The sequence below is a fragment of the Dicentrarchus labrax genome, unplaced genomic scaffold (assembly GCF_905237075.1).
Source record: "Dicentrarchus labrax unplaced genomic scaffold, dlabrax2021, whole genome shotgun sequence".
NCBI classification, from domain to species: domain Eukaryota; kingdom Metazoa; phylum Chordata; class Actinopteri; family Moronidae; genus Dicentrarchus; species Dicentrarchus labrax.
In genome coordinates, this window is record NW_026136718.1 from 8,441,648 (window position 1) to 8,456,036 (window position 14,389).

Consider the following 14,389-nt stretch of genomic DNA (forward strand, 5'->3'; position numbering starts at 1 on the left):
GTTTCAACCTTTCTTTTATGGTTGATGGCAGGGACTTAGAGTAAGTAAACAGTTTGTGTCGTCCTCAGCACTTCAACAGGATACATAGGATAGGTTTCAGTCCCTAAAGTGGGCCACCTGCCAGCTCAGTGGAATTGGCACAAACCAGGGCAGCATGGATACCGTTGTTCTCCTCTGAAGACACATAGTGTGTATCTGTGATGTTTCAGTTTTACCCACTGGGAACAAGAATCCTTGGATTATAGGATCTAAAGTCTCACGGACTGAGCCACAGATTCAAGTCCACCGTCTTTCTCGTCAAGTGAGTCCTACAGCTGATACAGCAGATTCCTGGATTCTGCTTTAACTGTTATGGGGATAATCATTAAGCTTTACTTTATCCTGGAGAATGATGGTAAAAAACCAATGAAAGTAGTGATACAGCTCCTCTTAAGATACAAGGCCATAGTCAGTATCACATTACAGCAGTGTCATAAAGCAGCTGAAATGACACTTTGCATTGCCTTTAAAGGCTTTTCAGGAATTCTTAAAAGCAGGATATAAGTTAATTCATCATAAGGTCTGTTCTTACCGGTATCAGGTGTTCCTGATAATCGTTACAGGTCACTAAGGCAAGTGTACTTGCTTTAGATAGGGCAAATAACTTTTTGTTACGAGCCAGTGAGCCAATATTTATTCAGTGATTGCCCAATGCCAGAACACAAGAGTTCAACTATGATCCATAATACAGTTCCTAGAAATATTAAATATGGCCATTATAATCTCGCAGAGCCCAGGTGACCCTCAGCTGTCCAAAACCCAAAGGTTTTCAGTTCATATATGAGAAAGAAAAGCAGCAAATCTTCACATTTAAGAAGCTCAGACTTGTGAGTGTTTGGGAGTTTCGCTTGAAAAATGACTGAAATTATTAATAAATTAATTATTAATTAAACAAAATAGATGATGGACTAAACAGTCAATACTGTGTCAGCTCTATTTACGAGTTGGTGTGTTTATGTGTAAACCTTTGATCGTGGCAGAGACTGTGATGTCCTCACTGCACCTGCTTGCTGTATCCTAAACAGTCACTCATGAGGGCACCAAGGGGTAAATATCAGTGGGCACGGTTAGGAACAAGACAGGAAGCTCCAATGCTACAATGGAGCGGCAGCACTTTGCGTCCGGTTATGGCGGGGGTAACGTTCCTCCCTTTCGGACATTCCGTTCCCGCTGGGCTTTGAGCTCCCGTCTGCTCTCCGAAAAGAGTTTCCCAGGCTCATGTCCTCTTTTCAGAACCATGCAGGGTTTCCGTTGCCAGGGGACAAGGCCAAGGAAGGAAGCATGCCATCATTGGTCAATGTTTTGCCCTGCATGGATCCAGGGTTATTGCCCTATAAAAATTGGAGGAGCTAAAATGACAAATTTGGAGCTAAAATTAAAAATCTGTTGGATTTTAATCATATTACAAAGAGCCTATTAACATTCAAGGCTGCCATTAGTCGAGATTAAGGCTGAGAAAACTCCCTGTGATGCGGGGTGAGTTTCCTTTTTCTGACAAAGCATGGTGCTGTTGTCTTGCACTGCTGACTACAAGACTCCTCTTATTTGAGTCTTTTATTATGACATGGGCAGGGGTCCTCGTCCATTTTCAGCACAGGACTCAAATAAGACAATTGCTCCATTATGGGACCATACTCATAATTTGCTTCTTATTTATACCCACGAAAGAAGGTCATAGCAAGAGAGCTTTTTAAAAAAAGAATTACTTTATTTCTCTACCCTTGTTCTCTGAGGACTTTTGTTATTTTAATAGATGACACTGCAAATTGACACTTTGCCTCTTCACCATGCACAGTCATGGTTACAGCAGACTCCATCCATCATACACTAACTCTACCATGCATCTGTCTTGCATGAGCAGTTGCTTATCAATCTGCAAATATTTTGATAATCACTAAATGATTTTGTCACTTTTGTTTGTTTGTTTGCTGGTACCAGTGAGTAGTAGTATGTTTTTCTCTGTCTTACATAATTGTAAATTGAATAGCTTCTGTTATTGAAGGTTAGACCTGAACTCTCCGGGACAATGTGATGGCTATTCTTCACAATTTTCTATCATTTTATAGACATAACAATTAAGTGATTAATCAAGAAAAGAATCGGCTGATCAATTGATAATGAAAATAATTAAAATATTAAGAAAGTAAACCTACTTAATTCTTAAAATATTGAAATGAATACAGACAATATTATATTATAATATAAGATACAAAGTGGAACAACTGCCATCTACCGCTCTTTCATAGGACAATCATAATTGGCTGGAAGCCCACAGACATTTTGAAAAGAGGCTTTCAAGAGGAAATCCACCCAGAAGAGGAACTGTGACATTAAAACTGGGATCCCACTCTATTTACACTGGAGCATGTGAGCATGTTTGATAACATAACACGTAACAGTCTTGGCTTCAAAACTAAAGGCGATAATATTTCTACAATATTATTATACAGATTTGAATGTGTGTGTGGTACTATTAGGGCATGTTTATACTGGTATCACTATAATCACAAATCTGATTATAGTCAGAGTGGAAATAAATATTCAGATCTTTGAAAAGATTCTACAGTGTAATTCCTGCATTCAAAAGTAAAAGTACAAAATACACTGTAAAATACCTACTCATTATGCAATAGCCTATTTCAGAATCATATATATTACCAGATTATATATGATGCATTACTGTGTTCATCACTTTAATGTTGCAGCTGGTAAAGGTGGAGCTAATTATAATCACTTTATATAATGCTGTCTAGCGTAATCTCTAATAATATATCATCATTTATTAGTTTAGTTTATATTTAGTATTTAAAAATGCCTAAATCTGCAAAGTAACCAGTGACTACAGCTGTGAAATAAATGCAGTCGAGTAAAAAGGACAATATTTGCCTTTATGTAATGTATAATGTAGGCTATGGAAAATGAAAATATTCAAGGCCTACAAGTACATCAAAACTGTACTTTCCACCACTGATTACAGTTGTGTCAGTGGTGCTCAATAGTGATTTTACTGTGATATTTCTGATATGTTCATATATTTCTATAGGACCTTAGTTTTTTTTTTTTTTTTTTTTTTTTAAATGTCCTGTATTGATCAGCCTTAGAAAAAATAGTCCCATAGGCGAACTCACGACTACTGATCAGACAATGTGAATAATAGATGCAGCAGTAACATTGGAGGATTGTGTGTTGGGGTGGATTTCCCTGTTACTCAGTCGGGGACTACAGCAGCAGCAGCAGCAGCGTCGTAGTAAAAATGCGGTGCTGCTGAGAAAAGAGGAGGCAGAAACACAGGGAGAGAAAGAGAGCAGAGAGAGAGAGAGAGAGAGCAAGAGGGAGGGAGAGAGAGAGACCTCCTGGCAGATCATTTCTTTCCAGAAAACAGAGGAGCCCGGTCGTCCTCTCCTCCTCGGACATGTGGTGCACCCAGCAGCAGTAATAATATCAGCACAGGCAGCAGCGACGGCGGCTGTGGCGGCGACGGCGCGGCGTAGCCTACTACGTCTTTGGGGTTTCTTTTGTATTTAATTTCTTTTTTTCTTTTTTCTTTTTTTGTGTGAGTCCTTCTGTAATGAGCTTGCTGGGGGCCTACAAGAAAAAGACCAGTTACGATGGCTATGAATCTTTGCAGTTGGTCGATAGCGGCGGAGATAGCTTCAGTATCGGGAGAGGGAGCAGCAGCGGCAGCACCACACTCGCAGGCTCCATAGCGGCCACCCTTGGACCGAAGGCAGGCCCGCTCCGAGAGGAGGACTGCAGCACCATGGACAGCTCAGGTAAGACTCCTCACCGCCTCCGGCAACCGGGATGGCGACTGCACGGTGTCGTGGAGGGGTGCTTGAGTAAGATGTGTTGACTTTACGCAGCGTTAACGTGGCCTGTGACACAATGGCTAACAATAGTGAAAGTGTGCAATGATGCTATGCACCTCCTGAAATCCCCTCCAGGGCTCCCAGTGGCTCCCAGACCCCACCTAAATGGATATACTGGGCTATTGTATGCAGAGCAGATAGAGATGTGTCCCAATGCCATTGGATCTGTGTAAAATATCTAAAAATGTTTGCTTTATTGTGAAGTGCTGCCCAGTCCTTTACCACAACCTGTTAGGGAAACTAAAACATTGGACATACAATTCAGACTAGACTTAAATGGATGCGTTAGATGAGTAAAGTATCAAAAAGTCTTTGAATTTTGAATATGCATAATATCACATATAGTAGCACACAGTAGTCTATTCTAGTGTCCATAATAGAGGCTGTTCAACATGGAAAATATAGAAACATACATATAAAAACTAATTTTCCAGCCAATTTTCAGAAATAATCACATTTCATAGTCTATTTACTTTTTCATAAGTTAATATATATATATATATATATCACTAAATGTACTTATAATCTCATATGTCATTGGTTAGGAGAATAATATTAATAATAATCAGCTTTAGGAACCACAAAATAGCCTCCTCTCAGTTTATAAGTTTAGTCAACTGACCATGAATGATGGATTATGAGCTGAATGGATTCAATTATAACAAAAAAAACTTGATCTTGATGACAAAGGCGCATCCATCTGTTTATCATTAATCTGAAGACAAATTCTCAACATGCTTTATTGAATTCAGGCATAATAACTCATTTGTTTTGACAGTTTATCCTCATCCAGATCAATTCTGCTGTCTGTAAAAAAAGCCTCTTGAGAAGAATAAAGTTTTATGACAGTTAATGACTACTCCTGCTGCCACTACTACAAATACTACTGCGGTAAATGTAAATACTAGTTAGTTTTTTCTTATGTCACATCAAACACTTGGCCTACCCTGTATGGGATTACATCACAATTTATCAAACTAACAGTTACTACTACAACTATTAGTGCTAATGTTCCCACATAATAACAGTAATTATTTGCAATAAATGAATCCGAATAGGGACGTCTATTACTTTGGCTCGGTTTAATGTTAAAGTCTGTAGAGCCTGCTCTGTGTTCACCTCATTGCAGTACTCTGTGGAGTCAGGCAGCCTTTAGGGATGAACACTTGTGTGAAACAAAAGAAGCTGGATGAGGAGGGTGGAAGGGTCAGTGAGGAAAGGGGATTGGGGCTGGTGATGGGGAGGGTGCGGTGAGACTGGGGTGGTGGGCTCCAGTGTCAGATGTCTGTCTGGCCTGCCAGGCCTCTTTTATGTGTGTACGTATCTGTGTGTGTGTGTGTGTGTGTGTGTGTGTGTCTATGTGTCCGTCTGCCCCATTTACTCACAGCCTGATACTGAGGGGTAAAGGTTGGCACTCTAGAAGGAGGGAGACACATTCAAACAAACCATTGATCTTTCTGGCAATGCCAGGAGCTCTCTGTTCTGTTGATGTCCTGCTTTCTCTTCCTGTGAGTGGCTTGGGTCTCTCTGCTGCTGTATTTACCTGCTGGAGCCTGTATCAGAACCTCCTCTGGTGTCTGTATTAGCAAGGTTTGTCACTGTAGCTGGCTCACCAGTCTGCACACTCCCACATCCATCTGGCCACAGACACAGAGGCATGCAGACCAGCTAACAGGCAGATAGGCAAGCAACCAGGCAGATTCACACAGATATGGAGAGAAACAGATACGACGTAAAATAGAGACAAAGCATACGATATACAGGAGGACATAAATTTAAGGAGTCAAGGATCGTCCACACTGCGTCATAATCAGGATGGGAATCAACATAGGAAAGATATTAAAACGACTACACAACATAGTAGACCCAGATGGACAATAACAAAAAGCCAACATAAACAAAAATATTATATTGTTTAGAGAGGCTCAAATAGAGACCACAGGGTTCAAATCCATCGCTTTAGCACTGGGACTGATTGTGTTAAATATATGACCTATGGTATTAGGTAATGGGTATTTTTTTATTTTTTATTTATTTTTGTCTCCAAGCAAGCTAGGTCTAACCCCTATGGACCAAACCTTGGACTTTTCTTTAATGTTTTAGAATTTCTTGTGGCAAGTTTTACCTCTTTTGACCTTTAATAGGTATTGTAATAAAACAATCTGAGAGGTTCAGAGGGAGAAATTATTATTTGGTTAAACTGCTCACAATCATAGAAATATCCAACCACTGAGAAGGGATCACAAGCACACACTGCTTTATTTTAACATCTACAGATAGCTATAGATGTTAGCCAAGGAGGAGCAGCACTCAGGATTCATAGCCTGTTACTGCATTATAAAGTACGCCATTTTAAAGATTAAGGATGAAGATAACTGCTAAAAATAATTAGACATCGTTTTAGCATGAAAAATGAAACATGAAAAGTTGTGGTCCTCATTGCATCAGCATTTGTTGTCCATTGGCCTGGGCTCATCCTCTAACTACGGTACCAAGATCAAGGACAGTCTTCAACGTGATCTCAAGCACTGCTCATTTACCAGTATTACTTTACATATTTGGCTGTGACTAAAGCAGGAGTCTCCCCTCTCCGTGGCCTTGTTTATAGTTTGATTGATAGTAGTAAAACCAGCCTGACTCTCAAAGCAATGGATTCAGTTTATTATGCAGCGACTGACATAACCTGACTGCAGTTTTGGGGGCACCCTGGTGGCCTGTTGGGGCTGAACCGCAGCATCCCTGGTTCGAGTTTGTCTGGGAGCCTTTATTTCATGTTTGCTATTGTCACTCTGTCAAAACTGTCACATTTGATGGATTAAAAAAACAATACCTGTTTACTCATAGAGTGTAAAACGCATTAATGAGTGAGCGGCAAGGTGAAGCAGTGGTTAGCACTGTCACCTCACTGCAAGAAGGTCCCAGGTTCAAACCTGCTGGCAGGCTGGAGTTTGGGAGTTTGTGGCTCCTACCGTTCAAAGACATGCAGGTTAATAAGTTAAATAGTGTGAATGGTTGTTTGTTGTGTGTATCAGTCATGTGATCAACTGGTGACCGGTTCAGGGTGTACCTCTCCCATGTATCAGCTGGGGTCTGCAGTTATAGATAATGGATGGACATAAACAAGTTTCGGACACTACTTACATCAAGGGGATTCACACTTAATAAAACTACTTTGAACAATTCTGGCTACACGTAGAACCAATGCAGACAGACTGTTTGATTTAAAACAAGCAATTGAAATCAGTGTGACACCATTTAAAAGTATAGAGTTAGTTAAGAATTTCAGTCCTTTTATTCAAAATTATGTTTGACCATTTAACTGTCAGCTGGCACCTGCAGTTTGTCACAGTAATATGTGATGCTTTTAGCAGCCTGTAACAGCCTGCTTGCCATTCAAAGCAATAGAATACTCCTCTGGTTAAGCTGTATAGTAGATGATTAATCATATACTCCTTGTCTCATCAGCAGCATCTATAATTAAGGAGATTAGAGTCCGGGTTTATGCCACAGTCATTCAGGTCCAGGACACAACAAGGCCCAGCACAGTGTAATAATACTGAGATTGAGTGCAGTGCAGTGTTTGTCAAGCTTTATTGTTGTGTGTATGTGTCCGTTTGTCATTCACACCAGGCCGGCTATTGAGGGACAAAGGTTTGGGGCTGTAGGAGGAAGGAGACATGTTCAGACAGCCCACTGATCCCTCTGGACATAACTAGAGCTGTCTTTCTCTTTTCTTTTGCTATGTCTGTTTCTATTGGTGGCTCTTTGCAAGTGATAGGGAGGCGGTTGAGGAGAGAGAACGGGTGAGCTATTGGCCCTGTCCTATTTTTGTGGAACATCTCTCCCTGTAGTGAGATTTCTTTGAAGCATATTTTTTCCTTCATCATCACACATGCCTCCTTACCTGTGCATGCATCTAAACATGATTGACAGATCTTATAGAGCTCTTCATTTCAAAGCAGAACAGGATCCAGGTTTTCCTACAGTAGGCTAATACATCCTGTCATGCTCACTGGCTGGGAAATTTGCATAGTAAGGAGGTTAAAAATAGACCAAAACTTACAGTGTTGCTCGAAGAATGTAAGAGGAGCATTTCAGTTTGTATTTCTCAGGATAGGCAGTATGGCTACCATATTAAAGAAAATGCCAACATTTTGCGAAAATGCACTTACTTACTTTCCTCCCGAGAGCCAGATCAGGAGATTGATACCACTCTCATCTGTACAGTAAATATAAAACTACAGCTGGCAGCTGGTTTAAGACTGGAAACCTGCAAACGGCTAGTCTGGCTCTGTCCATAGGCAACAAAATCTACAAGATACAAGATATAACATGTTAATTAGTGAGCTTTAGAGCTTTGGAGATGCTAGTAAGAAGATTTCGATACTTTTGGACAGAGCCAGGCTAGTTTTCATATCATGATTTCATTTTCATCTTTTTGCTTAGCTAAGCTAACCAGCTGCTGGCTATAGTTTCATAATTGTGTACAGACATTAGAGTGATATTCATTTTTTAATCTAGTCCCTGGCAAGAAAGCAAAAGAGCACATTTCCTAATGTGTAGAATGTAAAGAGTGACTATATGGCATAAGCCCAGGATACAATCAACAAATTAAATGATTTAGAAGTAAATTCAGTAAGCAGCAGCGTTAACAGGGTTATTCTCTGTTTATTAGGCAGAACATGGTTTTTATTAGGGTGCATAGCCTTTCCTGCATATTATCCTCCCTGTCTTTTTCTCTTATCAAGTGTTGAAACTCTCTGCTGTACAGATAAATAAAGACGAAATGACCTAAGCACACAAACATTTCACCTCAAAAAGCAGAGGACGGTACATCAGTGCAACACAGTTTCACAGGATGTGAAAATTAGGCTAAAATGAGCTAAATGTTGCAATGTGTAAAGGAACAGATGTGATCATTTCAGTGGTTCAGTAGACTTTAATTCTTTTTTGGTCTTTTTATATTTTATTTCCATGCTCTTGTTTTCATGTAAACACCCATTAAATCAGTTTTAGTGGTTTTCAGCTATTCATTTCAGTTGAAGAAATTTGATAACCTTCGACTAAAGGCAGGGACACACATTACAACTGCTGAGCTGATTATAAGTATGATTTGGGCGTGACGACTGAGGTCTGTTCCAGTCTGGGTCAGTTGGTGCTCACACTTGGCAGATATAGTGTGTGATGTGTAAAGACTGTAATTTTAAGTCTGTAGATCCAGTCGTTCGCCGTCTACCGAGAAAACTGCTAACAAGTAATTCAGTGTGTTGTCTGGTGTTTTACATTTACTCCATCCTAAGTTTAATGCTCCTTCCTTGCTATCTTCCCATCTTAAGGACATCCTATCAGATCTAAATCGTAGTAGGATGAAAATACTGTTTTTATTATTTACTTAAAAGAGTCAATTAAAGCAGTGCTCCAATGATTTAGCATTGCACTTTTTTTAAGTTGAAGGAATCAAAACAAAACCACAGACGCTGAGATATCTTGACTTTTAAGCTATAGAATGAGTCAAGCTCCAAAAACACTGGATCCTACAATTCCCATAATGAAATACCTCATGTTAGACCCTCCCTTTCTGATAAATGCTAATTTCGTAACAGAGGTTTTCTGTTAAAATGTTGAAGTCTGCCCTGTCTGAGATAACGCTCATCAAATATATATTTTTGTTTCGAGGTATTTAGAGATTTGTGTTAAACTTGTTTTATTACTGCTCTTCAGTCACTGTGTGAGTGATATGGCATCTGTTTTGATAGCCACAGGCAAAGTTCTCTTTGAGTTGAGGACATTTCTGTGGATCATAATGGTGTATGAGTTCAACAAGCAGCAGATTTATTCTTCAGAAGAACAAATCCCTGTCACACTTTTCAGGCCTGTGCAGTCGGAGATGAAAGGTCTAAATTTGTGATTTGGTGAAAAATCGTCAGGGAAGAGGAGGATAGGATGGAGTCAACCAGACAGGGAAAGAGAGAGGAATGGAAGGATCATAAGTAGACAAGTAATGTATGTGATGGAGTAAGCGGAGAGAGAAAACAGAGTGAAAGAGTATAAAGCAGTTACTGTTTATCAGGGCTTTGACTCAGCAGCCAACATTAGAGACAGTGTTTGTAATGTCTTTGTAAGTATGTGCGTAAGTGGGAAAGTATGCTGTTAAAATCCATCACCACCATGCACCACAAATGTTAGCTCCAGTTATCTATCTAGTTGATAACATTAGCATGTGAGGAGATACTAAGCCTGCACCCACATATATTAGACCCGAGCCTGACCCAACGTTATAATTTGGTTATTCCTTCATCAAAGAGAAAGAGATATGATTGCTTTGGGCACAGAGAATGGTATTCTTACATGCGAAGAACAACTACTCTAGAAGTGGACATAATATAACTAATGGGTCCACACAGAATAAAGCACAGTAGCCCACCAGCATAAAGCAAAAGTTGCCTGTAATAGCCACTTAGTAATAGCTAACTTGTGTTTTTAGTGGCAATAATAATCATGACACAATATTATATCATCATAATGAACCATGTGCATCACCTCAATATGATGCTCAACTTCTCCCTGTATTGCCTGAATGAACATTATTTTCCTAGCTGAACTTGAGATTTCAAACAGTAATAAATCCAGAACAAATGCATACAGCAGGCATGATGCAGTCCTACAATGGTCATAATTTTATCACAATGAAGGAGCCTTCCTCTGGATGATTTGGGATTTTGAGAAGCTCCCTTTTAACAAGGAATTTCTTCCATCACTGTTACTATTTACAGCACTGGGTCACTGCTTCTGCACAGTGCACATATTGCTGATAGGTTGATCATAAATCTGGCAACACATAGACTACGTTCTCTGTTTCTCGTGATTTTTCTCTTCAGTTTGGCATTAGAGGACCAGTGTGTAGGATTTAGTGGCATCTAGTGGTGAAATTGCAGATTGTAACCAACCAAATACAGTTCACCTTTCCAAGTTTGTAGAATAAAATATGGTGGCTGCAAAAAAAGAGCCCCATCTAGAGCCAGTGTTTACTTTGTCCATTCTGGGCCTGTAGAAACATGGTGGTTCACCGTGGTGTAGAAGAGGACCCAGGCTCTCTTTGCCCCCTAAATCGTATACACTGGACTTTTAAATATCCAGCTTTCTCACAAATGGACACAGATAGAAAATAACTATAACTAATAACTACTAACTAAAACCCCCCTCTGAGTCAATAGCTGGTAACATGTAAACAGTCCAAGCCCAAGCCTAAACTTAATATCTTTTCAGGACCTGCTGTTGTCAGTTATTAGGACTTTACACTCAAGGCCAACACTCTGAGAAACACTGCTTCAGAGAGGCAGTTGACCCGTGTCAGAGGATAAGCTAGAGCATGAAATTATCGATTGTTCGTCTGTCCATTCCTGCCGATAAAAGTACAAGAAGTTTTTGATGAACCCAGGTGCTCAGAGGAGACTCGCTGAAAATACTGAAAATCCCTTTTGTTTGTAGATTTGTCAGCGCTGCCAAGTTACATCTCATGTGATGCCACTGTGGTTGCTATGTGTGGATATATGAAGGAAAGACAGAGGGGGGAGAAAGCAAGGAGAGAAAAAGAGAGGGGTGCTGATTAAGATATGACACTTGAGTCTGTTCCAACACTTGCTTACACTTTAGAGTGTGCATGCACACACACACACACATACAGCAATACACAGCTCCAGATGGTATTAATGTTAGTGTCTTGTCTCTTGTGTCCTTGTCCATCATTCCTTTACACCTACACACGTGTCTGCTTGGTGTGTTGTGCAGTGACTCATGTCTGTCACTGAAGTCAAAAAGGAAAAAATTAACCTCCAGTTTGAAATCGAAACATCAAGTTTATTCAGGAAGCATTGTAAAAATTCTTAAAAGACATCACCTGCATTGAAAACAACAAATATTTTTCTGTTGAAAAAGTAAGATGAGGTTTCTGTGCATTTACATAGAAATGTGCCTCTCTGTTAGCATCCTCATTGTGTTTACTGTGTTAGTTTCCCTCTGGATTCTGATTGTACTAAAGGTCCTTTGTCCCCAGATATGGATGCCAGTTATGGCGGAGGACTGTTGGATATGGTGAAGGGAGGAGCCGGGAAGTTCTTCAGCAACTTTAAGGACAACTTGAAGGACACGCTGAAAGACACCTCCACCAAGGTCATGCATCAGGTTGCCACGTAAGTTACTGCTGCATTCATACACATTATGTTCTGTTCTACTGCATAGCACCCACTGTTCACCGCATTTCTGCTGCACTACAGGCCTATTTGTGATACAGGCACTTTGTATCCTACAACAGTCCTGTGTGACTAGAGAAGTGGGGTCTTACATTTAAATCTAATCCTTCCACAGTAGTATCAATACAGACTCTAAACAGACTCCACCCTTCAATTGACATTGTACACTAAGTGCACTGCTCTTGCCTGCAAAATTGTAGGGCAACAAACTTATCATACGTCCAGCAAAAAAAGACAGGAGGCATGTTAGGCATAGTATTTGGAAATAGTATTACTATTTTTAACCCCAGGCAAACAGCTTGTCCAGGCAGACTGTGAACATCTGTGAGATCATACAAATGCCTCTAAAGATGCAACCTGACGCTAACTTTAACTGAGGGATCCAATCTTAGGATAGCTAGATGTTGAAGAGGCAAAGGTCGTGCTCCAAGTTTCTAACAGGATTCTGTTATACCAAGTAAAAGCACTTTATCAACCTACTTTGCATTCTCTTATATATATTTTTTGTCTTCTGACCTCTGCATTTCTATCCCCGCTAGCTCTGTCCTTTTGCCCTTTCTTTTTAAATTAATAAGGGCAGTGTGAGAGGACAAAGGACTCACAGGCTGACACTCATTGGTGGTGCAAAATTGCTTACTGTAATTTGCTGTTCTAAACTGTTGCGGCAATTACCTGCAATTTGCTTGCCTGAATGGCACAGGTTAGAAAGTACATACAGGTCTAGAAGTGCAGATCTTAAAGTGCCAACATCATAGCTTTGCAACTGGATGATCTCAAAGGATTATATCAAAGGTAGATATGAGTGTACGACTTTTTAAACTGTGCAATTTGACCTCACCCGGAAAGAGTGGTCTTAGACTGTACTGTGAGACACATAAACAGACAGCCAATTTGGAGCCTTAGTGACCAAAGACAGCCTGCTTGAAATTGAATCATGAAGTATGACGTGAAGGGGTGACATGTCTCTGCGAGCATCTGTTTTTTAATTTACATTGTAGATTAGCAGGCATTCATTGCATCTGAAATTCCTTCATACTGATAAGACTTTATTGGACCACCTCGCACAGTGTGAGATTGAGATCGTAAATAAAGTAATGCAAAACAGTTAACACTGCACAGACCTGGTCACTTCCTACGCTGCCGATTTTAACATCTGTGATTATGATTATGATGAACGAGGAATTCTATTCAGAAACTTAGCTCAAATATTAATGTTGTTTCAGTTGGTTCTCTGCTTTAGAAGTGAAACAGAGCAGTTTGGATGGAGGGAGGAAAGAGGGAGGTAGCAGAGTCTGGCACGGCTCGGCCGTCCCAGTGTGTTTGTGCACAGGCATCTGCACAGGGCAGCACAAAGGGGCCTCTGTATTGTCAGAAACACACACACACTCACAGCTCCTCTCTCACTATTGACTCAGCAAGTTTGATCGTGATTATTCTTCTCTCGTGTCTCCCCTCCTCTGCTGCTGGCAAACTCCCACTCTGCTGTCCTGTCGTTCCCTTGTGTTTTTCGGACGCCTCTCCCTTCTCATCTCGGCTCCACCTTTCCTCCTCTCGTCTCCTCTCTTTGCCGTCTATCGTTCCTCTCCTGGCTGAATTATTCATGGCAGTTCATTGTGCCAAATGGCCAGTGTGCTGCTGATACAGAAGGATTCATTTCATTAGGGCCCTGTGTGTGGTGGTGTGTGTTTGTGTGGACTGTATATGTATGTGTGAGTGGGTGGTTGGGATAATGGGGCGGTGGGAGGCAGGCTACCGTGGCAACCGGCTGAAAGCCTCAGAAAGGAAAGGTAGATGGGCAAATGTATAATAACGCATCATATTTTAGTACACTGCACTTTTAAACTGCTTTGGCAGGTTTCTTTGATGATTCTATGAACATTAACCATCCTGCTGCGATCAGGCACACTGAAGAGTTAATTGTGCTGTTGTATATATAACATTTAATAGCTTTATTCAAAAATGGAAGGACAGAAAAGATGCCTGTAACAACACAAGTGATTTCCAGAGGTTGAGGGTGTACTCTATGGTTTATTGCCCTCATAAATAAATAAACATCTTGTGAACTGAGCTAAATGACTATCCAGTATAGTCGATCTACAGAGCAGTTTTCAGCACAATGGTAGGATTATGTGTGATGTTTTTCTGGGGCCTGCCCATTGACCCTCATCGGTGGTTTCCCTGTGTTGCTCCATAAGGGCGAAACTTGGAGACAAAGTCAGCAGTTAATTAGAG

At 40.5% G+C, this 14,389-nt stretch overlaps 1 protein-coding gene across 7 annotated transcripts in view; it reads left to right on the top strand.

Annotated features, from left to right (window-relative positions):
• The window catches only part of dnajc6 (DnaJ (Hsp40) homolog, subfamily C, member 6), a 43,941-nt gene that overhangs the window by 2,900 nt on the left and 26,652 nt on the right, over window positions 1-14,389 (top strand). Inside the window, exons 2-3 of one of the 7 annotated variants that reach the window (XM_051376170.1) lie at window positions 3,668-3,812; window positions 11,962-12,097. In XM_051376170.1, coding sequence (XP_051232130.1) covers window positions 3,800-3,812; window positions 11,962-12,097 — 149 coding nt within the window. In that variant the 5' untranslated portion in view covers window positions 3,668-3,799. Of the gene's footprint in view, window positions 1-3,135; window positions 3,813-11,961; window positions 12,098-14,389 lie in introns of those variants that run through there. The other 6 variants (XM_051376164.1, XM_051376167.1, XM_051376163.1 and 3 more) reach the window with 6 other exon arrangements.